Genomic DNA, 25,782 nt, shown 5'->3' with positions numbered 1-25,782 from the left:
CCTACACCCACTCCACACGGCCAAACTACCTCATTGTGTTCCTCCTAATGCTTCCTATCACATCCACATCCACACCACAACGCTTCTTTATATCTGCATTTGTCAGCCAGTCTCTCCATTTGACTCCACAGGCTCGTCTTAAATAACTCATTTCCACTACTCTCACTCTTGACTTCTATCCTTCCAACAACGTCCAAGCTTCACTTCCATACGATAGAGTTGGTATCACAGTACTGTCATGTAGTAACTTTTTCACTTCCATGCTCACTTCCCTGTTTCTTATCACTGCTTTCAAGTAACCAGCAACCTTTCTTCCCTGTTGTACCCTTTCAAGCACTTCACCCTCCAAACTTCCATCCTTACTCATCACACTCCCCAAGTACTTAAATGTACTCAGTTTCCATTTCCTCACCATCCAACCTCACTGTACATTCACTAACTTCACCTCTCTCAAAGACCATCACTTTACTCTTCCCTACATTCACCTTTAGATTCCGTTTCTTACACACTCCCCCAAACTCATCCATCAAGCCTTGCAGCTCCCCTTCATCTTCACTCAACAACACAGTATCATCTGCAAACAACAGTACAGGGTGTTTCCAGACACTACCCTCTCTCACCAGGGCCACTCCAACATCCACTAACCTACCTTGTACCTCTTTTATTACCCCATCCATGTACAGATTGAACAACCATGGAGACATGACACATCCCTGTTTCAACCCAACCTTCAAAGAGAAAAATTCACTCAGTTCACCATCCACACGCACTGCAGCCTTAGCGCCATCATACATACTCTTCACGGCATTCAACAACTTCCCATGCACTCCATATATTCTTAATACTTTCCACAATCCTTGTCTATCCACCCTGTCATATGCTTTCTCCAAATCCATGAAAGCTGCATACAACTTCTTTCCCTTCTCTAGAAACTTTTCCACTAAAGATCTAAGAATGAATATCTGATCTACACAACCTCTTCCCTTCCTAAAACCTCCCTGTTCTTCTCCAACTAATTCCTCTGTTCATTCCCTAACTCTGTCAATAAATATCCTACCATACACTTTTCCTATTACACTAAGAACACAGATGCCCTTATGATTACCACACACTTCTTTTTCCCCTTTTCCTTTGTACAAGGGAATAATTATACCTGACTTCCAATCCTCTGGGACTCTGCCTACCTCCCAGGCCAGTCTGCACATCTTCCACATCCTTTCTACTACTGTCTCTCCCCCATGTTTCAGCATATCACCACACATTCCATCAGTTCCTGGAGCTTTTCCCAATTTGACTTTCTTCAGTGCTTCCACAACTTCTATCTTACTGATTTCTTCCTGTCTTCTGACCTCCCTCCTTCTCCCAGCCATTCCCCAGACACGTATACACACATTATTTCCATTCTCTATGTTCAACAATTCCTTAAAGTGTTCTCTCCATCTGCTCACTTTTTCTCCCTTCTCCACTAGTAATCTACCATTTTTGTCTTTCACTCCCCTGCTAACTTCACTGCCACCCTGTCTTACTCTCTTCACCTCTTTCCAGAACATTTTCTTACTGTCCCTCCATTTTACACTCAAATTCCTTCCAAATTCCTCATCCACTCTCTTCTAACTCTCTCTTACTAATCTTTTCATCTCTCTCTTCCTTTCTACATATAACTCTCTCTTCCGCCTCTCAACTTCTTCCACGCACCTATTTCTCATCCAGTTTAATAATATGTAATGATAATTATCTCATAAGTAAGTTTAATATGATGAGAAACTAGTGTTAGTGGTTTTATAATAGTACGTGAAGTAAAATAAGCTATGTATGTATGTGTGTGCGTGCGAGAAAGTATACTAAGTGAAAGGACATGGTGCGAACATCTTTGCCGTGCAATAAAAGAAAACGGTAGTGCGTTGAGTGTGAGAGAAAACATACCAAGAGTGCTTAGACTATGAAAAGAATTATAATTATGTGGAAAACAAATATAATGTACCGTATAATACGTGTGGGCACAGACTTTCTACTTCAGAAACATAAAATAAGAACTATTACGAACATTATATGGACAGTCTAGCTCACTCACTCGCTTGTCGTAATGTGCCAACGTACATAGCCATGTTTGGAGACACTTCCTATATCACCTATATACCCAACAAGTGTGTCCTTGGCTTGAATAACATAGTTACTGATGAAGAAAATGCGGAGCTTCTGCCTCCTCTTGCTCTGTGGCGGCAGTGGGCAGTGAAGTCTGCAGGCGTTACTCCAAAGTTTTCAGCCGCCTGCTCAGGGAGAGTCAACATCAAAATTGACCTAAATGCCTTCTGTGAGTACTTTTATGGTAGTTCTCCATGTTTTCTCATCATTTCTAACTTATTCAGAAAAAACAAAAAACAAAAAAAATTGGTTGGCACCACGGCTTCATGAGGGTCCAAAGTCTGCCAGCACGCGGCAGGAAAACTAAAGCTCAAAGTTGCCCCTACACAGCACTTCCATTGTGATCACACTACACTGGCTAGTTAGTGCACTATTTAAAAACTTCAGTTTCTTTTTGAACAGACCTCATATATACAGGTAACTCGCACGGAGCACGATCTCACGGAACGCACTCACAATTATACACGGTAAGGGCTGGGATACATATAAGACAACGTAAGATTAAAGAACCATTATGAAAACTACAAATTAACGCAGGAGAGGCATTTGAAAGATCAAATCCTCGAGCGTCACTGCAGCGTGTGGTTTGTTTTGATTACGTGACGATCTAGGCGGGAAATTATTCAGGGAGTGAGACATTCCCGAGTACAGTAGCACAGTATTTGTAAGTTAAATATTTACAGTACTGTACTGTTCTGGTAAGTTTATGTGCAATTTAAAGTACTATTAAATAACGTTAAAGCAAGAAATAAAGTCTTATAACCAGTTTACCTGATAGGCGTCAGAATATTGCCTTTTTTATTTGTTCGTTTTTTCCACAGTACTGTACAGTATTTGTAAGTTAATTATTTACTGTTCTCGTATGTGCTGTACTTGTAAGCACTTAAATGAAGTTAAATCATTAAAACAAAGCCTCGTAACCAGTTATATAAAGCCTTGTAACCAGTTAACCTAATTTATATGATTACCCCATGATCGTCGTCGGAATATTGCCTTTTTTGTTTGTTCGTTAAAGACTTGCTGTACAGCTTTTCCACAGTACTGCATTTCTAAGTTAAATATGTACTGTTCTGGTATGTACTTGTAAGTTAAAGCACTCAAAAAAGATAAAGCATTAAATAAAGCCCTGGTACCAGTTAACCTGATTTATATGATTACCTATGATCGGCGTCGGAATATTTCCTTGTGTTTACATACAGTATTTGTGTGTTGAAGTTTTGCTGTGGAGTACTGTATTTGTGAGTTATAACATTAAATAAACCTTCTAACCACTTAAAGTGCTTTCTAGTGATTACCAGTGACAGATAACAGCAAAACAACACATTTGGGGGGTCTAGGGAGCAAAATACGGAGTAGTTTAAATATACGCGATTTCGCACCTAACGCTGCACGGTAGGAACGAAACCCACGTGTTCCGTGCGAGTTTCCTGTACAAAACTCACCTCTCATATCCAGGGCCACACTAACAGATTTCATTTGATAACTTACCTTCTCTTAAATGCACCCCATAGTTATAACACAGATGATTGCAGTGTCTTCCAATAGTGCAAAATGTACACAGTAAGTCTATCTGTCTATCTTTCTATTTGCCAGACACCATAATCCCGTAAGGGGTGGCCATTTGACTCTGAGTTATTTGTTTTACAGAGAGGGGCACTAACCCTCCACCAACCCACTTGTTGACACGTTGGGAGCACGTATGGTTTGGTTATATGGTTACCACCCAGCGTTGTAAATGGTTTCTTGGCTTACAGGAAACCATTTGGCTTGTCACTCAATGTAAAGCCACCTGTAATGGAAAGAAAAGCAATAATAAGTGACAGGAAAGATGGGAGAACCATTTTGTTAAATATTATTCATTGTTTCCTTCATTAAAACATGGAAAAATACACTAAAGAAATATATCTTGAGCATTTATTGATGACCTGGTGATTTGGAAAGTAATGTTGTACGGTAGAGTTATCATGACTTACTTGCTTACACATCAGTTGTGTGATGTATGTGGCCAAGGCCTGCCCACTTCTTCCTCATATGACCACGTCACTCCACCCCTCACTCACCACACAGCTGTTTTGCAGAAAGTAAAATAAATGCATAAGAATTGTAAGCACATTAATTTTGTCCATCACTGTCAATGCAAATGCATTCTGAGAGTATAAATTCATCTTGCAATGCAGCTGTGTACAAAGTCATTTCAGAAGGGCTGTTGCATCCTAAGGGTTAATACAGTATCTTCTCACTTTATTTCCACTTCCATATTTTTTTTTTTTTTTAATATATAGTAAAGGCTCCAACATGCCTCCATGCATCAGCCTTGGTCACCTTGTGGCAGCTGTCTATGCTGCTCGATCTCTTGCAGGTTTCCTTTTCAGTCCCCTATCCTTTAGGTCACACTCAGTGATCTCATCCCAGTCTTTTTCGGTCACCTCTTGCAACCCTGCCCCAAATGTTAACGCTTCACTTTCTGCACCCAATTATCATCTCCCATCCTCTCCACATGCCCCAACCATCTCAGTCTACCTCTTTTCATCACAACACCAATTCACTCCAGTCCCATCCTATCTCCCAACTCTTCCTTTAGAAACGTAACCCCCCCAGGCCTCGCACTCAAGGACGCACTGCTCATCCACCCAGTCATTGTCATTTCTGTACATTTCAGCCTGCAGTGATTTTATTCATCTTCAGAATGAACTCATGGTTAAGGGGATGGGACCATCACTGTTAACAACCTCATTCTTCATTGCACTCACTGTTTTTCCTGTTATGTAATGCACACTTTTGTTTCCAGATTTGTTTCAGAAATCACCCTGTGCATTAAACCATGAAGGTCATGGTTTGAGATTGACCTATAGGTTAAGGTGACTGGTACTAACAAAACCCTTTTCTCCAGAATGGCGAAAAATAATGGTGAAATGTGGGAGCCAACGCCACCAACAGTTAGAAGTTAATCACTCGGTGGCATTGCTAATATCAATTAAGATTTCAATATTGCTGACTAGATGGGTATGCATTATTATTAATATATCATAAATAAACCATAAACTAAGCATTCTGTGGGTTAGATATGCTCATGCATGGAGCAATTGCACCATTCCGTATGCATCGGTAGATTGTAAACAAAAGACAGTTGATCACCTGTTAATGAATGTAAGGCACTGATGAAGGATTTGTATGTTAGTGTATTTTTACCTTAGTAAATAATTTAATGTGAAATTATTTTTCCTCACAGCTTATTGGTGGATGCTGTATATGAATAATTTGTAAATTGAATACATTTTTTTTTTTCCCCTAAATACCCTTTGCCTAATAGTGGATGCATATTATACACCGGTGCGCATTATATGATGAGAATATAATTTAATTCTCATTACTGCTAGCTGATTATACAGTACAGTCTGGTGGCAGGTGATAACAGTCATCTTCCCCTGACATGATGTAGTTCTGCCTACTTCTTCCTTTACCTTAATCATTCTTTTTCTATGTCTGCCTTCATCTCTTCCGTTCTTTCTGGTTACATTTTATTATGCTTCTTTCCACTTCAGGTGGCACTGCACTCTGTGACAAGCCTAATAGGTTTCTGTAATCCAGGAAACTGGAGTGGAATCACCTAAATTGCACAAGCTTAAGTTGCAGATTCATAATACATGGCAACATCATGCAGCAGTTTGCAACATCAGTAACTCAGAAAGAACACAAAATTCGTGGATGCTGCCTCAAGAGTGATGCTTTTCTGTTGCCTCATGTAATACGCGCCACCATTACCTGAAGTCCATGCATCTAGCCGGACGTAAACCAGTTGTAGTCAGGGATGGCAGTTACTAAACCATTCTATTCAAGCATAGCACATACTATAAGCCAATTACAGCATTTCCCTCCCACATCAAGCATGAAGGATGCACAAGTTTGACATTTTTGCACCCGGCCCAGTGCATTGTCTCCTCTCTGTTGTTAGCATGTGGTTTCGGTGTGGTTTACAAGAGGATTCTTTTTTCCCCTCCATGCCTCCTCTGCCTGCCCAGTGCTGCCATGGCTGATCATAGCCTTCCTAAGTCAACAACATCTTCAAGTAAGGGGAAGAAGAGGAAGCCAACATTAACTTAAACTAAAAGTTAGATGTACTGTACAGTACTGTAATATGGGGGATTGTCAGTGTTGAGAAGAAAGTCAAAGTTGCCCACCATTACGGACTCAACGTGGTACAGTCAGCTCTCACTCAATGTGCGATCTGAGTGCGTGAACCTCATGTGTGGGGAGGGTCCCCACATACAGCTCTTCTCAATAGGGTGGAGTCAAAGGCTTTTCGTCTCATTAACTCTCCTCCTCTTACTGACTCTCTTCAACCTCTGTCTCTTCGCCGCACTGTTGCATCTTTATCTCTTTTCTATCGCTACTTTAATGGTCACTGCTCATCTGAACTGTCTGCTTGCATTCCTCCACCTCTTCGACGGGCGCGTAGCACCCGTTTGGCAGCAAACTCTCATCCCTTTTCTGTCCAACTCTCTAATGCAAGAGTTAACCGTTACTCCCAGTCTTTCATTTATGCAACAGGTCAGCTCTGGAACTGTCTCCCTCTGTCTGTATTTCCTGCTGCCTATGATCTCCAGTCTTTCAAATGTAGTGTGTCCAGGCATCTCTAAAGGATCGGATCTTGAATTTGGCTCTCTGTTGTATTTTGTTTTTCTCTTGGAGGGAACTGTTACTGCGGGCTTATGGCCTTTGGTTCCTTCTTCCTCGCATAAAAAAAAAAAAAAAAACACACGGAAGGCAATTTTTGAGGCCAGGAAATGGTCAAAATGCAAAAATGACATATAATGCAGGTGAAAAAATCTGGCCCTTTTTTTTTTTTACCCACCGCGTGCCAGTGCCATTTTAAAACAGTTTGACATAATACTGCGGCCAGTGCCAGTGCCGTTTTAAAACAGTCGAAAATAAAAAACTTCACTGTGACCGCACTTTTCAAGATTCGCGGTTAAAAATTGGCAGGCACGTAAGGTAACTGTTCCTCTACCATCCCCCAGGCTGTCAAGGCCATACACTCACTCGCTTCCCCCCTCACGCTTGCTCTGCCTCACTCTGCCTGTGTGCCCCACCCAGTGCTGTACATAGTGAAGGCATTTTGTAAATATTTTCATGTAAGTGTAAGTTGTAAATATTTTCTTGTAAATGTAAGGGCTATATAGTGAAGTCAAGTTGTAAATACCTTCTTGTAAGTGCCAGGACTGTACGTAATGAAGTCAGGTTGTACCTATCTTCAAGCAAGTGTAAGAGAACGCATTCACAGTGAGAAAGATATGCAAATTGTGATAGATGCTGAAGTAATAAGTGATCAGAAAAGTGTACTGAACATTGCTATACCTTCCCAGCATAAATACCTGAGTATACCTTACATAGAAAACGGCTTTCTCCCACGTCAGTGGTGAGTGAGAGAGAGTGGCTATACCTGTACATGAGTATGCAGGGCTCAATAAAACTCATTTCCAAGCCTCAGTGAGCATTTTAATGGTGAAATTCGTTGTTTCCAGATCAAAATCTATCATTTTAGCAAAAAAAAAAAAAAAAGGTCGAAAAATGGCCGTCACTGGGGTGACCCAGAGGGCTAAAAATAGCCGGCACACGGCGGGTTAAGCCATACTATGCTGCGACGATAGGGATTACGCAGCCTGAGACCACAAATTAAGGTTTAAACAGTCATTACGTGAAAAAAATTGGTCATAACACAATGAGAAGACAACTCGGGCAGCAACAGTCATAGTGCAGGTGGCATCAGCCAATAACGTATGGCTGTCAGGTGTCTACGCAGGTTGTCGTCATGGTCCACTGAGCATTTCTGCCTCACTTGAGCCAACCCTCTTCTCGTGCTTTGGCTCCACATGTGCTGTGTGTTATCTTTGCTCTTTTTTTTGGCCACCTGGGGACCAGTAGGAGTCCTGCCCCGCCTTGGAACCCCACTCTCCCTACCCCCAGCAAGCCCACAACCTCTTCAGTTCAAGGTGAGGAATCCTCCAGTGTTTGTATGTAGTGAAGTCATTATTAGGTAGGTAAATATCTGGGAAAAATCCCTGAAAATTGCCCCAAAAGTTGAACTTGGTGATGGTTTGGGTACCATGAAACCCCTTAACATGTGAACATATGGCCCTATAACATGAAAATCTCATAAAGCGGGACCTTCCGGGAACAATATTCGCGCATTATGTGAGAGCTTGCTGTACAGTAATTCTTTACCAAACGGATGCGGTGATTCCACCTTTAACAAACTCACGATCTCAAGTTAAGTAATTTTGGTAAATATGCAACACAGATAGTTAATTGTTGAATTGTAATTGCAAGAAGTGAGGGGACAGAAACAAAATATACCTATTTTGGGTTATTTAAGGAAGCACGCATATGGCATTGTTTGCTGACAACCTCTCCAACAGGTCACATTGTATACTGACAACCTCTCCAACAGGTCGCGTTGTTTACCAACCACTGCTCCGACTGGTCGCGTCAGTATATCACCCATTCTAAATCCTTATTTATAGCTTTCAGAGGTAAGTTTATAAAAATGCCCAGGAGCTGAGGTAATCCAGGAATAATAACAAGCAACCTCTGAAAGACTCATTTCTATAGAAAATGTGGAAAGGCCACGCTTGTTTGATAAAGAATTAATCTCAACAAATTGACAACTCTTACAACGACACGAAGGCAGCTGAGGGCGGCGACAACGCTGCTTCTGTTGTCTCCACACTGAGCTTTGAGGGGTTCCTGAGGGAGGTTGATGATGAGGAAGTGGCACAGAGGTAGCAGCATGAGGCAGCATTATACTTTCCTTGGGCTGAGAGGCCATATTCCACCTCAAGCCTTGGAACCCCTCCCTTCTCCCCCCTCCCTGTCCATTCAAGCAATGTTGTCAGTCAGAGACATGCAAGAAGCTTACAATATTGTTCGTTCCCATTAAATAGGCTTTACTGATTCTTTCTGGGTTGTTAGTGTTCGCTGGTGACCAGTTTGGTATAGATTTGGGAGTTAGGGAGGGAACTTTTCCAAGATGAAAGACACCTAAGCAGCTTTTCCTGTAAGATCAGTTATTTCTAACTTGTGGATTTCTCAGATCATGGCATGTGCTCAGTACCATAAAGCTGTGATTTAGGAGATTCCACTGTGTTCACAAGCTGGATTGTAACCAGATAAAGAGGTGATATGGAGCCTGCTGTGGTGCTCCTGTTACTGTAACTGGGTGGGGAGATGCAACTGCAGTGTCCATCTGGAACCAAACCTCCACACTCTTCCATGAGGCACTGTCTGCTAGAAGGGAACATCGATTCACTACACAGGATGGTCTGGTAGGGGTGGTTACTTGCCAGCAGGTGAGGGGTCTGCTCAGTCAGACAGACCAGGATTGCTCAACAGTAACTGTAATATCTTTGCAGACCTCTTGCAGTAATGTTAAATTTTTTATTGTGAACCTTTAGACTGCTTTATTCTCTTTGAGTTATTAAAACCTTGAGCCCTTGATTTGCTAGTTGTATAATCTGTGAACAGTTTCTTCCCACAGACAAAGAAAATAACTGAAAGTGTTAAATTTGTTCTAGCCCAGAATGTCAGTTTTTACCCAAAACACATGTTAGTAGAAGTAAGGTGAAGGAGTTGGCAAGGCTACCAATGATTTCTGGCTAGACAGTGAAGGTTTGCTGCTTTCTGTCTATCAGTCTATCTGTCTGTTGCCAGATGCCTCATTCCCATAAGGGGTGGCCATAAACAAATCTCCTCAGTGTCACTCTGTCCAACACCATTTCACTGCCCTGCTCCCATCTCACAATGCCCTCTCTAATATACCTCTCCACTCCATCCCTCCATCTCATTCTTGGCCTCCCTCTTACTCGCATATGCTCTCCTTGTTAGTCTCTTGCTTTTCATTCTCACCACATGGCCAAACCATCTCAGTGTATTTCTCCTAATGCTTTCTATCACATCCACATCCACACCACAATGCTCCTTCACTTCCTCATTTGTCAGTCTGTCTCTCCATGTGACTCCACAAGCTCCTCTCAAATACCTCATTTTCACTGCTCTCACTCTTGACTTGTGTCCTTCCAACAAGGTTCAAGTTTCACTTCCATACGTTAGAGTTGGTATCACAGTACAGGTTGTCCCCAGCAGAAGAATATAATTGGTTCTTAAAGGTCTTTTGTAAGTTTTTTTTTTTTTTCTCAGATTAACCCGAGGGGTCCCATCGACGTATGAGTACGTCGCAACGTTTTGTCACAGCTAACCCATCGACGTACCAGTACGTCGCGCAATTGCAAGGTTCATAATTTGCACAATTTTCAATTTTTGTGCGTGATTTTTGGTACGTATATACGGGACACCTTCCTCTACAAGATGCCAGGCAGGGACAGTGCCTTACCCCGCATGACCTCCCCTTCCCCCGCACGCCATTGTCTCGGCAATTCACCTGTTACCAGTGACCTGGCCAATAAAGACATTCAGGGCCAGAGTGATTCCCCAGTCGATGACAGTGTGGAGGACAAAGTTTACGTAGCATTAGAGGAAGAAACAGTCAGAAATGATGATCGGTTAATGTCGCCAGAAAAGGTCGGGTATGTTGATGTGTTAGTGAGACAATGCATATATTGCCTATATTACTGTTTGAAAACCAATATACTCTCGTACTACATATAAATTTGTACCAAATAAATATATAAATAAATACCGTTTATGAGTGGTGTGGAATAGTTAACCTCCCATGGAACTCATTTTCTTTGGAGCCAGCCTGATAGAAAACCCAGTACGGTAAGGAGTACTGCTACCTGTATCGAGTATTTTAAACCTCAGGTGAGCGATTTCTCAATGAATTTTCAATGTTTCTCACCAAAAGCGGAGGTTTGAACCAAAAAATTTTTTTTCCAAAATTGGTTGGGATTGGGAGGAGTCAGTGGTGGAAAATCAGTCGGGACGGGTCAGATTAAAGCCCATTTTGTCTCCACTCCTCCACTTATCCCCTACCCTTCCCTGAACTACAATTATCACCTCAACTTGTTAGTGTCTTCACTTGAGCCCATCCTTCTTTCCTATGACTGTCCCCCCCCCCCTACACACACACACACACACACACACACACACACACACACACACACACACATGTACTCATTTATATACGAGATCTGTTCAGAAAGTATCCGGCCTCATTATTTTTTTCTCACCAATCAGTTGGAGGATAGGGACAAGGTTTTGTGTAGCACAGTGCAGGGCCTTCATGTGCATGTGAGGTTAATGCCAGCCTCCATGAGTGACTCAGTGGCTGTCAGTCAGCCTGGGTTCATGGTCATACATCTTACGCTCATAGTTCCTGCGGTCATCAGAATGACAGAAAAAGTTGAACAACGTTACAGCATCTGATTTTGCCAAGAACTAGGTGATACCCAAATTGAAACTATCAGGAAGATCCAGCAAGTTTGGGGATTGAAGTCATGGGGGTTATGCAAATAAAGGAGTGGTACATATGTCCCAAATATGGCCGAATGTCAGTCGAGAGCAATTCATGTCATGGGAGACCATCAACAAGCAGGAGTGCTGAAAATGTGAAGAAAGTCTGACTTTCGGTCATGAGAAATCATCAGTTGACTGTCAGAGAAATTGCTAATGAAATTGAAATCAGTGCTGTATCAGCACACAAAATTTTAACAGATGATTTGGGCATGCGAAGAGTTGCCCCCAAGTTTGTTCCAAAGCTCCATTCATGTGAACAACAAGCTCTGCAGAAGAACGTTGCTTGAGACATGCTGGAGTGTGCAAATCGTGATCCAGACATTCTGAAGACTGTTATCACTGGAGATGAGACTTGGGTGTATAGGCATGTCCCAGAAACCAAAGCACAGTCGTCCCAGTGGAAGCATGCAGGGCCGACTTGGCCAAAAAAAGCATGACAGGTCGTGAAATGCTTGTTGACAGTTTTTTCCAACTTCCGTGGTGTTGTGCATAATAAATATGTACCAGGTCAGACTGTCAACAAACATTTCTACCTCAACATTATCCTTTGTCTTCTTGATGCATTTTGACGGAAGAGACCAGACTCTTGGAAAGTAGCTAGTTGGAAACTGCATCATGACAATGCCCCTGCCCATTCTTCTCAACTGAATCAGGAATTTTTGGCCAAGCACAACATCTCACAGGTCTGGCAGGTTCCATACTCACCAGACATGGCTCCATGCAACTTTGGTTATCCCCCAAGCTCAAAACTCCACTGAAGGGTTCCTGATTTGTAACCAAAAAAAAAAAAAAAGAGAGATCATGATGAATGCGACGAAACACCTGCATTATAACAGAAACCAACATTTAATAGTGTTTCAGGCACCGGAAAGAATGCTACGCTACGTGTGTCAAGTCAGAATGGGCTTACTTTGAGGGGGATTAGTGTCCTAGTTCAACAGGCTAGCTATGTATTTTATTAGAGCCTATGGTCGGATACTTTCTGAACAGACCTTGTATACTGTGTATATATATAGACAGATAGATACATAGATAGATAGATAGATGTCTGTCTATCTATATCTATCTATATATCTATATCTGTACATATATATATATATATATATATATATATATATATATATATATTATTGATAATGAATGGAGGAAGGAAAAACAAAAGAAAAAAAAAATAAGTCCATGTGCCTAAAGGCATCCTCCATTCAAAAATATTTATAACACCTGGATTTAAATTGAAGTGGATTAAATGTTTGTGGGAAACAACTCCCAGGAAGTGAATTCCAGAGAGTAGTAGTTCTGGGGATAAATGAATTTTGATAAGCAGAGGTTCTGCATTGCTGGGGAGAGTGTGAGTTCATGGGCACTACCAGCTGCTCGAGTATTTCGGGAGAAAATGTGAAGGGGAGGCACAATTGAAGCCTGTTCGTCAGAGCACTTACAGTAAAAATATCAATAAAATAATGCTAAAGAAGCAACATCTCTACATACTGATAATGGAGGAATGTCCTGCATATTGGCAGGATTATTGATTAATCTAATGGCCTTATTTTGAATTTTGTCCAACTGCCTCAGTGCAACCGCTCCACATCCACTCCACAGTGGTGAACAGTATTTGATCTGAGAATGCACATGACTTTTGTATATTGTGGCCATCTGCTCATCAGTGAAGAACTCACGAACTCAGTACATAAGTCCCAATTTTGGGGGAGCATTTTTAGCAAGTGATTTAACATAAGCTGTCCAGCTTAGGTTGGTTTTTAGAGTAACACCTAGGATATCAATTGTATTGGTTATGGGAATATAGACATCATTAAAAATTATGTGTCTGAGGGATTCTTTTTGTTGGAGAAATTAATGTATTTCGTTTCCCGAGCATTAAATGAGACCAGATTTGTTTGTCCCCATTGATTAATTTTAGGAAAGTCCAGGTTCAGAGAAATTGCTGTGTTTATTTGGGAATTTATAATATCAAATTTCTGTGTGGTAGGTGGGGGCGCTCACCATCCACTCACTCGATGTAGTGCTGCTGTTCTGCCCATTCCTCTCCTCTATCCTTCCTTCCTTCCATACTCTTCTGTCTTCCTTTCCTTCATTCTTTCCTTGTCCTTCTGCCTATGGTTAACTTTACACTTCCTCTTCCGTCTTTCTTTCCTTCATTCTTTCCTCTTCCTTCTGCGTGTTTGTGACTCTACACTGAGTGACAAGCCAAATGGTTTCCTGTACACCAGGAAACCATTTAATACGCTGGGTGGTAACCATATAGCCAAATTTTGGTGCCTGGTGGTTTGAGTGGGTAATCATTGCTCTCCAATCGGATTGAATCGGTGAAGGCTTATATCCAAGGGGTGGTTGGGGTTGATTGCTCATGCAATGCTTCTCAGGGATGAGTGAGGCTGGTCACTCTCATCTTAAATGTCGGGACCAACTGCCTAGCCCCGGGCTCCTACACTCCTCATGGGGCAATGTAGGATTGGATAATAGATAGATAGATAGATAGAGGTACTAAATGTGAAAAAACTATGAAGGGTTGAGTCATCAGCATGAGAGTGTACTGGGTTGTGAGTGACAGATAGGAGGTCATTTATATGAATGAGAAAGAGGGTTGGCGCCAAAACTAATCCCTGAGGTACGCCAGCATTTATGGAATGAAACTGAGAATAAATTCCATCTACCATGACCCATATTTTTCTATTATGATGGTAAGAAGAAATTAGAGGAACCAGTGATGCAAGGCCATAGTGTGTCATCTTTGACAATAAGGCCCGGTGCCATACTCTGTCAAATGCTTTTGATATATCAAGTGCTGCTGTGTGTGTTTCACCGTGTTGGTCTGTTGTTTTGTTAATCTGATGGGTAAGAAGTTGAAGAATGTCTACAGTTGAACGTTCTTGTGTAAATCCATACTGCCGATCATTGATTAATTTATTGATTTCTAGATGTTTGATTATGCGTTTGTTAATTAGTTTCTCCAAAACTTTACCGAGAATGGAAGTTATTGCAATTGATCTATAGTTTGATGGATCAGAAGTTGCCCCATTTTTAGGAACAGGATGGATATTTGCTTCTTTCCAAGAGGCGGGAAAACTTGAGGTACGGATGCATAAGTGGAAAAATTTTGCCAATACAGGAGCCAACACTGAGGAGCAGTTTTTAAGTACTATTGAAGGAATTTCATCTGGACCAGTAGCATTGTCTGCTGAGAGATTCTGTAATACAGCTTGTATGTATCTGGTGTGAATCATGAAAGAAGGTATTTGAGGGGAATCAAATTCAAGTACAGGAATATTGTGATTTTCTGTATTTAGAGTTGAGTTTGTTGAAAAAATGTCAACAAGAAGTTTGGCTTTTCCATGTAGGTCACTTACTAGATTTTCATTGGGGGACTGTAAAAGTGGAATGGAAGAGGTGGTAGTGAAGTTAATTTTGAATGAATTAAGGGTTGACCAGAATATTTTGTTATCATTTGGGTTGTTTAGTAATTTGTTAGCCTGTCTGTGTAGAAAGATTGATAACAGTTTTGGCGTGGTTTTTGATATTTCTAAAACAGTTAAAGGCTTCTTTGGTTTTGGCCCTCTTATAAGTGTTATAGGCTATTGTTTTATGTTCTGTTACTCTAGCATAATTGTGGTCAAACCATAATATATATATATATATATATATATATATATATATATTTTTTAAGGATTATTTGAGATCATTATTGCCGTTCATGGTAGGTGGTGGCGACCATCATTCACTCACTTGATGTAGTGCTGTCTACATCTTCCTTCACCTTTATCATTCATTTTCTGTGTCTGCCCTCTTCTCATCCTATTTCTGCCATCTTTCCTGTCACTTATTCTTATGCTTCTTTCCTTCTTAGGTGGCTTCACATTGAGTGACAAGCTAAATGGTTTCTTGTAAGTCAGGAAACCATTTACAATTGTTAGTTGCAACCATATAACAAACACACACGTGTTCCCTACATGTCAATAAGTGGGTTGGTGGAGGGTTAGTGTCCCTCCATGTAAGACAACTAACTCAAAGTAAAACAGCCACCCCTTATGGTATTATGGTGTCTGGCTATAGATAAATAAAGACTGTAGAATGTACCAGTTCAGATTGCTGTGATATATGGGTAGATTGAGCGGCCTGTTATTTCACTCTTGATCTAATGCTGTATCTTCTGTGTAACAGCCACAGGATGATGCAACAATTAATAATGATCTGGCAGTATCTGACTCTGATGAAGATGGAATGCACACACAACACCAGGAGCAACAGCAACATCTTCAGCAGCAAGAGCACCACCATCAACAACAAAACCAGCAGGACCCACATCAGCCTGACCATAATATACCAGAGGATGATGATGATGGGCATGATCTGTGGTTCTAACTTAGCAGTAACAGGGATGAAGTATCCTGCTTTCATTCCCATAGGTAGTGAGTGTAATGGAGATGTATTGTTGTATATAGCAATGAGGTTATGGATGATGACAGAAATTATGGAAAGCTATTACAGTATATTAGAGATCCTTTGTATTAATTATAGGTGTTGGAAATGTTTTTCAAACCAGGCAGTGGAATTATTTATAACATGGTCCTCTTCTGTCTTCCTTTGCTTCATTCTTTCCTCGTCCTTCTGCCTACGGGTGACTTTACACTCCCTCTTCTGTCTTTCTTTTCTTCATTCTTTCCTCTTCCTTCTGCCTGTGGGTGACTCTACACTGAGTGACAACCCACATAGTTTCCTGTACACCAGGAAACCATTTACTACACTGGGTGATAACCCGAAAACCAAATTTTAGTGGGTAACTACAGCGCTCCAATCGGATTGAACCAATGAAGGTTTATATCCAAGGGGTCGTTGGGGTTAATTGCTCATGTAATGTCACTCAGGGATGAGTGAGGCTGGTCACTCTCATCTTAAATGTCAAGACCAACTTGCCTAGCCCCGGGCTTCCACGCTTCTCATGGGGCAATGGAGGATGGATGTAATATTCCACACCAGAGATAGTAATGGTTATAGATTCAACTGGTTTTTGAAGCCAGGCAGCAGTGATTATTTCTCATGCTGCCAGGAAAGCACCAACCTTTAAATATCACAAAACAAAATTGGTTACTGATTTTGGGCTTAAAACACACACACACACACACACACACACACACACACACACACACACACACACACACACACACACAGAGTGCATGAGTTATGGTTGGAACCAATGTTCAAATGCTCAGCATGGCATCTATTTAAAAAAAAAAAAAAAAAAAAAAAAAAAATGCTTGTATTTATCATAAGCTGTGAACATTCACAAGAGTCTCAGTAAATTCACAAACCAGTGAACTCTTCTCAAGTTTATGAACGAACGTAAGGGCTATTTATTGAGCTTGTGGAATGCTCCTAATGCCATGAACTCATCCATATGGTATGACAAGTCTGCTTACAGTGTAGGGACCTTTTAAGGAGGTAGGAAGTGTTCACAAGAGGTGATTAAGCAACAGTAACATCAACACTGGACCTCTGCATCTGCTAGGTGGGGATTTTTTGACCACAGAGTGGATTCCTCAATGAATATGATGATGGAGAGTTAGAGAAAGATACCATTTAGACCATGAAAGTGTTTTATTTGTGACTGACTTTGGGAGAAATAAGATAACCAACCACAGATGACGAAGTAACTCTGTCTTCCTGGAGCTGAAACTTGCTGTGACCCATCAGTATTTGGGAACTGGCAAAAGCTTTGCCATTGCACTTGACATCTCAGAGGCTTTCGATCGAGTCTGGCATAAATCTTTAACTTCCAAACTGCCCTCTTACATTTCTATCCTTCTATCTGTGCCTTTATCTCTGGCTTCCTTTCTGGTAGTTCTATAGCCGCTGTTGTAGATGGCCATTGTTCTTCTCCTAGATCTATCAACAGTGGTGTTCCTCAGGGCTCTGTCCTATCACCAACTCTCTTCCTTACGGTACATATAACCCTATCCACTCGTATGCTGAGGATTCCACCCTTCACCTTTCCATTTGGTTTTCACAACGTCCATCTCAGCAGTGACTTCAACAAACAATGGATGAGGCTATGGCACACCTAATGTCTGACTTGGCTTATATCTCTGACTGGGGTAAAAATAATCTTGTTGTTTTTAATGCATCAAAGACTCAGTTCTTACACCTATCAACCTGGCAAAATCTTCGACAGGAGTACCCACTAATGCTTAATAATATCCAGCTCAATCCTGCATCATCCCTGAACATGCTTGGGGCTTCATTCACTCGGGACTTATCTTGGAAGATCATGTTACATCTTTTGTAAAATCAGTTTCCAAGAGATTTGGTTTGCTAAGCCAACTCTGTACCTTCCTTACCCCTGCACAGTTGTTGACCTTATACACAGGTTTTATTCGCCCCTGTGTAGAGTACAGTTCTCGTGTTGGGAGGCTCCCCGCATACAGCTCTTCTCAATAGGGTGGAATCAAAGACTTTTTGTCGCATTAACTCTCCTCCTCTTACTGGCTCCCGTCAACCTCTGTCTCTTCACCACACTGTTGCCTCTTTATCTCTTTTTCTATCACTACTTCAATGGTCATTGTTCCTCTGAACTGTCTGCTTGCATCCCTCCACCTCAACGATGGGTGCATAGCACCTGTCTAGCAACAAATTCTCATCCCATTTCTGTCCAACTTTTTAATGCAAGAGCTAACCGTTACTCCCAGTCATTCATTTATGCAGCAGGTCAGTTGTGGAACTGTCTCCCTCTGTCTGTATTTCTTACTTCCTATGATCTCCAGTCTTTCAAACGGAGTGTGTTTAGGCATCTTGAAATGAATGGATCTTGAATTTGGCTGTTTTTTTAAGGAATGGTTTGTGGGCTGGCCTTTGGTTCCTTCTTCATTGCTTAAAAAAAAAAAAAAAAAAGTACAGTGAAGACAGTTTTGGGTTATAACATACATTAATCAGCTGATTGATCATACAGACATTTGTAGCCCTAGTTGCACTGGAAATAATAAGGTTAATGTTTCCAAACAGATCCTAGAGATGTTCAATGAAAGCAGGCAGAATACATAAAGAAAGCAGGCAAAATTAAAACAATTGTTACATACAAGAAGTTGATAGACTAGTGCAGAGTTTTGGCGATGTCTGTGAGCATCGTGCCTTGAGAGTAAATACAGAAAAGAGTAAAGTGATGGTAATCGAGAGAGAAGGTGACTCCCAGTGTGATGTTAGTGAATGGAGAGAGACTGGTATTGGTGAGAGTTCAAATACCTGGGTGCAGTGATAGAAGAGAGAGGAAAATGTGCAAAGGAAGTGGAAAGTAGAGTAACACAAGGAAGGAAAGTAGCTGGTGCTGTGAAGGCCATGATAAAAAGCAGTGACTTGAGTGTTACAGCTGCGCGAGGCTTACGGGGAGTGCTAGTGCCAACTTTAACATATGGATGTGAGACTATGGTGTGGCATGAAAATGAAAAGTCAGAAGTGAGAGCAGTGGAGATGGGACTGCTGAGGAATGTATGTGGAGTACAGAGAGTGGATAGGATACGGCATAATGTGCTTCGTGAAAGATGCTAGTGAAGAAGTTTGGATACCAGAATCGAAGAGAGAGTACTGAGACGGTAGGATCATATGGAGAGAATGGATAAGAATAGAGTGGTGAAAAAGGTATATCTGAGCAAATTTGAAGGAGGGAGGAGGTGAGGTAGACCAAGGAGATGGTGGAAGGATATGGTGGAGGAGTGTGTGAGGAAGAGAGGTATGGAAGTTGGTGAGGCTAGGGGACTGACAAGAGATCAAGCTGGCTGGATGAAGGTTGTGAGAAGAAGTGCATGATCAGGGATTTAGCACCTCTTTTTAAAGTGACATCGTTTGGATTGACTCTATCGGATATGTTTATGTGAAGCTACAGAATGTGGTGAAAGTTTTTTGGCGTATCTGATAGAGCCAGGATTCTGGGGGCTTGAATGATGGTAAGTGAATGGCCCATTGGATTGCAAATTTAGGCTGTCTGGATGTTGCTACTCCTCACCCTGCCCTAGGGTGGGAAAGGAGGTCTGGATGCTGCTGCTGCTGCTCCTGCTGCTGCTGATGGTGATGATGATGATGACATACATACATCCTCTAATCCTATGTTGCCCCATGAGGAGGGTAGGAGCTCAGGGCTAGGCAAGTTGGTCCTGACATTTAAGATAAGAATGACCAGCCTCACACATATGTGAGTGTCACCACCCCTTGGATATAAACCTACGCAAGCTTAATCTGGTTGGAGTGCTTTAAGTACCCACTAAACCACCAGGCATCATTGTTTGGTCATATGATTACCACCTTGTGTAGTAAATGGTTTCGTGGTGTACAGCTTGTCACTCATTGTAGTCGCCCATAGACAGAAGGAAGAGGAAAGAAAGAAGGAAAGAAAAACAGAAGAGGATGGAGGGAAGAGAGGAAAGGGCAGTCACCAGAGAGCAGCACTGCATCAAGTGAGTGGATGGTGAGCACCCCCACATACCACTAAAACAGTTGATAACTTTTTAAGTTTATTGATCTTAAAGGCATGTCAGGAAAGGAGCTTGTGCATTTATAACTAGTAGTTTAAGCATAGAGATGCACGCAGATATACTGTACTTGGTAAGTTGGAAAGGAGACAGTGGTGAAAGGAGCCTGGCTGACTATAAATTACCATATGCTCCTGTGTAGGGAATGATCCTTGAAAGCAGCGTCGTGGAGTTGGTGATAATATTTCCCACAACGCTAACTCTGCCACCGACTTAAGATATACTGTATACTGTACTAATAATACAGCCCATGGACATGTTGCAGGTAAATGAATAATAATCATGGTGTTTGATAGATGCCGTTCATAAATCTTTATTTTAAATTCTTTGCTTATAGTGATTGCATAATAAATACATGTAAACTGTTATACATGGTCATAAAATAAACAGATTATAGTATTGAAAAGATATAATTGATACCATTTCAGAACCAAAAAGCTCAGAGTCTGAGTCGTGGGAATTTTACTGACTCTGACTCCAACTCCAACAACGACTCCACATCCCTGCTTGACAGTGTTGTGGATATGAAGGTGGTGAGAGGACAGTTGAGAGTTCTGTCTGATCATATGGTTATGGTATGGAAAGTTAAGCTGAGAGGTAAGAAAGAGAGAGAGAGGAGCAGTCAGGGCAAACAAAAATGACGGAACTGTATCTAGGGCCGGGAGTGTTACTGAAGAGGGGAAACGGCCATGTGCGATTTGCTACAAGAGCGTGGGAAGTAATTCCACCCTGTGCAGTGACTGTGATAAGTGGGTGCATAAGAGATGTAGTGGTATTAGAGGTAAACTGCAAGATAATGCCAATTTCACGTGTGGTGGGTTGCGGAGAGCATGAGGAGATTGCCAGGTGTGAAAGGACTGAACTTGCTGGTGAGTCTCTTGAGTGTGTGGAAGAGTTTTGTTATTTTGGAGACATGTTATATGCTGGAGGTGGGACCAGAGCTAGCTCTGTGGGTAGAATGAGGAGTGGTTGGAAGAAGTTCAGAGAGCTGTTGCCTCTCCTGACGTTGAGAGAGCTCTCTCTCTGCTAAAGGATCTTTGCATGTTAGGAATGTAATGCTGTATGCTAGTGAGACCTGAGCAGTAAAGGAAGAGGATAGTTGCTGGCTCACACGTAAAGAAATGGCAGTGATTAGGTGGATGTGCAATGCGTCGCTGAGTGGGGCCTGGAAGGGGCTAGGTTTATGATGGAAGAGTTGAGCAGTAGGATGGGACTGGAGTGTATTTACCTATTTGTAGTATACAGGAATTGAGCAATGTTCATGTTGTCCTGTCTCCATATCCACATTTATCAAGTCTACCTTTACACACATGAATGTTTTTCTCATGCACCACCTCTTTGTCTAAGTCGTTCCAAATATTTAAGTATTTACCTAATATACCTAATTGTGATATACAAGGAATGTACTATGCTCATGAGTTTCCGTTGCTGTTTCTCAATAAGTCGAATTTAACTTTAAACTCATTTAAGTTTTTAGACTGGACGATCTCTTTGTCCAGGCTATTCCATAAGTCTATACTTCTGTAAGGAAAGCTGTATTTCTTGATATCCTTCAAGCAGCTTGACTTTTTCAATTTCATTCCATGTCCTCTTGTTGCTGTCTTATCCCATACAAACAGATCTTCTTTGTCAATTTTATCTACTCCCACCATGGTCCTGAACACCACAATCATGTCTCCCCTCTTTCTCCTTTCCTCTAACGAAGGCAAATCCAGTTTTTCCAGCCTCTCTCTGTATGACAGGTCTGTCAGACTGGGGACCATCTTGGTTGCTGTTCTTTGTATTCTCTCAGTCTTGTTTATATCTTTCTTTTTGTGTGGGGACCACACTACCGCTGCATATTCTAACCTGGGGCGGATCATGGCCACTATCAATTTTTTCATCATTTCCTCATCCATATAATGAAATGCTACTCTTATGTTAGTCAAGAGTTTATAAGTCTCTCCAACTATCTTGTTAATGTGCTTTTCTGGTGACAAACTATCTTGGACCAGCACTCCCAAATCTTTCTCTTCTCTCCTTTTTGTGATTAATTCATTACCCAAAAAATAATTCAGTGATGGTCTCCTGGTACTTTTACCCATTTCCAATATTTTACATTTCTTTACATTAAATTTCATTTCCCACGTCCGGCTCCAATTGTGTATCCTATCCAAATCCTCCTGCAGTATTTTACAATCCTCCTCAACCTCTATCTTCCTCAAGATCTTTACATCATCAGCAAACAGGCTTGCATAACTGTTCACTCCATCTACCACATCATTTACGTAAATCAGGAACATTACAGGCACCAACACTGAGCCTTGAGGGACTCCACTTGTTACTTCCAGCCATCCAGACATCTTTTCCTTTATTACTGTCCTCATTTGTCTGTCTCTCAAAAAGTCTCTCATCCATTCCAGAAGTTTCCCCTTTAGTCCTCCTATATATTCTAGTTTCCACATTAGTCTCTTATGAGGTACCTTGTCAAAGGCCTTCTCTAAGTCTAAAGTACACACAATCCACCCAACCATCTCTCTCCTGTACCACATCAATCGCTCTTGAGTAAAAGCTCACAACAAGTTTGAAACACATGACCTTCCACTTCTGAATCCAAACTGACATTCAGCCAAAATCTTGCATCCAACAATACAGTTTGCCTCAGATTCCTCCTTGGTGGTACAGTTTCCATAAAAGTCTTTGGTGCGGTACTCTGTCAAATGCTTTCTTGAAATCTAAATAGATACTGTCCACCCATCCTTCTCTGTTCTGTAATGTTTCTGTTACCCTATCATAGTAGCTCAGCAAATTAGTAACACATTGTTTTCCCTTTCTGAAACCAAACTGTCTTTCTGTTATCATATTGTATTCTTCTAGATGATTTACCCAAACTTTTCTTAACAGCTTTTCTAATACCTTGCCTACAACACTGGTTAGTGATACCGATACCGATACATCGGTACATCTTTAGGAGCAGGTGAGTCAGGTGGGGCTGTGGAGGTGGGAGGGGAGGCAACTGGTGAGACAGGTGGGGCAGTGGAGATGGAGGGGATGGCGGCATGCGAGTCAGGGGAGGTGGTGAGGGGAGGATCCTCCATCTCCTCCTCACTACTGCTCACATTTTCAGCAATTTCCTTCATCTCTTCTTGTTTGTCTGTTTCATTCCTCATCTTGTTTTGGACCTATTTGCAGTATACCAACTTGGCATTCACAAAATAACCGTTATTCAAGTGAATATAAACGTTATTAGAGAAATTGGGTATCTATTCTAACTTACCGTTACTGCCAAAAATGTTACTGTCGAAGTCTTTATTGGCGAGATCGTACTGTAGACTCCTCTTGAGCACCTTCCCCTTGAGCCTCTAAAGTCACTATTGGTACATCGTGCGGGGAGGGGGGTCGCGTTGTCTGGGAAAATAGTGGTTTTGGGCCACTCCTTGCCTCTGCTTCACGTATTGTGGGCTAAACTTGTGCACTCAAGGTGTTTTGGTTATTATTTTTGATCACTCATGTACCATGCGATTCACATACTGTGAACACGCAAACTGTGCGAGCCCACTGTACTTCAGAACAAGTTGGACAACATCTGCACACGCAGTGCTGAACAAGAAAGACAAATTACAGAATTAAAACTGAGTAATGTATCTGTCTCAAATGAAATAAAACAGCTCAAGAGGGAAAACAAGAGGTTGGAAGAAGAAAGGGACAGGACGAAAAGTAAACTAGATAAGCGTGAATCAAAATCAAGGATGCAAGATGAACATATTAAGGATATCAAGGGACAACACAAGGGGTGGAAGAAAATTCAAGAGGAAATTTGAAACATTATAGAACAACAAAACAAGGAAAAGGTGGAAAAGGAAGTGGTTAGGGTACTAAGATGTAGAGAACCTTTAGTCAGGGACGTAGCAGATATGAAAAAATGTGATAATTTCAGGACTAAAAGAAAAATGGATGACAGTTAGATCAGAAAGGAACAGAGAAGAACTGAATAAGGCAAAAGATTCTTACTTACTTACAACTTTCACTCACTCACTCACTCACTCACTCACTCACCTACTGACACACATACACACTCGACACGACAGTGAGAGGACGTGCCTGCGCATTGCTCCGCACTGGCCCTCAAATGGCTAGGGGAGGACGGTGATGGTTCGGACAGTGCATTCCCTGAGAAACGTACGGGACCTAGGGCTGTGTGATCTTGCATGAAAGTGGGAGAGTTTGTTTACTTCGGCCACACGGAACCTCCAAGCTAGAAACCCCTCACTTTTTGATGCAGGTCGGATTTTATGTTTTTTTGCATCTCTTATGTAATAATTTGGGTGTATATTGTAAGCTCTACCTTTATGAATATGCCAAGCATTGAACTGTGCATTATCAGGATGAATCTGTGTTGCATGTAGAACACATTGCTATGAAACACGAATGTTAAACTCTCGTGTGAAACTTGAGAGTACCTGTCAATTAATTACAAAGATTTGGGATGATTTGGACAGTTAAGGAGGGGGATGGTTCGGACAGTCGGAACTAACCCTCTGCTACTACCAAGTCATGACCTTCTCAAATGATAATGCTACTTTTGATCATTTATATTTGAATACATAGTGAAACTATTCTTCATAGTTATCAGGGAATATATATTTATAGCTTTGTTTATTTAACCTATTTCTCAAAGTGTAAAAAGATGGAAGGGGTATTACAACTTCTATTTCAGTTTTGCAGGCTGCAATATGCGTTAAAAGTGTGAAGTTAGTCAGTTTAAAATAAGGCACAGAAAGTGAAAAGTGAAGTCAGTATTCCAGAGAGAGAGAGAGAGAGAGGGAGGGGGCTAATTATGCATAATTTTGAAGCAGAAAGTAAGAGGTTAAGTCAGTTATTAATAAATCTGGTGAAGGTTAATTCAGTTATAAAGTATTAGTTTTTTAAAACAAATATCAAGTGGTTCATTTAGATTCTGAAGTTTAATATTGTACTTTAGGAAAATGAAATGTCTTTGAATTAATAAATGTTTGGTTGTATCCAATCCATCTCACATAATTTTAAGAATATGCTGAGTAATACCTATGGCCAAACCATCCCACCCTTCTGTCCGAACCATCACCACTGGTAAGGATGGTTCGGACGATTTAGTCACGTGTTTTGTTAACTATAGCTTAAAGCTGAAAAGAGCTATGAATTTCATATTGTCAGTCTAAAGAGCTAAATGATGTGGCAACATTTTGACATAAACCAGATTACTCTCCTGCTTAAACCTGAATATTTATAAATATATATTTTTTTTAATGTCCGAACCATCACCACCCTCCCCTGTATCTAAAAAGTAACTTTATATGAGTCAAGCTTAGTACTAGGTCCAACTAAATAGTGTTCTAATATAAAAGCATTGTTCCAATAACAATACAATGAAGTAGGCAGCAGTGCCAAAACAAGCAAATTAGCTGTTTCGTTGTTGACTTTAGTCTGTGACGTGGAGGAATGCAAAATTGTAAGAAGTTTTCTGTTAGTACCAGATGATGATCACCATCTTTAGCAAATCAACTTTGGGAGGAGTTAAGAAAAGGGACAAAGGTAGAAAGCAGGATGATGATTTCTACCAGGAACTGGAGGAAATGGAGAAGAATAATAAACTGGTAGAATGAGTATACAGATTAGAGAAGGCATT

The 25,782-nt window shown here is 41.2% G+C and overlaps 1 protein-coding gene across 1 annotated transcript in view; it reads left to right on the top strand.

Moving 5' to 3' along the window:
* Taf1 (TATA-box binding protein associated factor 1) overlaps window positions 1-17,569 on the top strand; it is a 667,992-nt gene extending 650,423 nt beyond the window's left edge. Inside the window, exon 36 of the mRNA XM_080273519.1 lies at window positions 15,787-17,569. Coding sequence (XP_080129645.1) covers window positions 15,787-15,987 — 201 coding nt within the window. The 3' untranslated portion in view covers window positions 15,988-17,569. The remainder of the gene's footprint in view (window positions 1-15,786) is intronic.
* Window positions 17,570-25,782: the final 8,213 nt, after the last annotated feature.

This window comes from Coenobita brevimanus, chromosome 55 (assembly GCF_032717465.1).
Source record: "Coenobita brevimanus isolate Jiangsu-jjx chromosome 55, ASM3271746v2, whole genome shotgun sequence".
Taxonomy (NCBI): Eukaryota; Metazoa; Arthropoda; class Malacostraca; order Decapoda; family Coenobitidae; genus Coenobita; species Coenobita brevimanus.
Note: the sequence above shows the minus strand (reverse complement) of the source record. Positions and strands in the feature narration are given on the sequence as shown.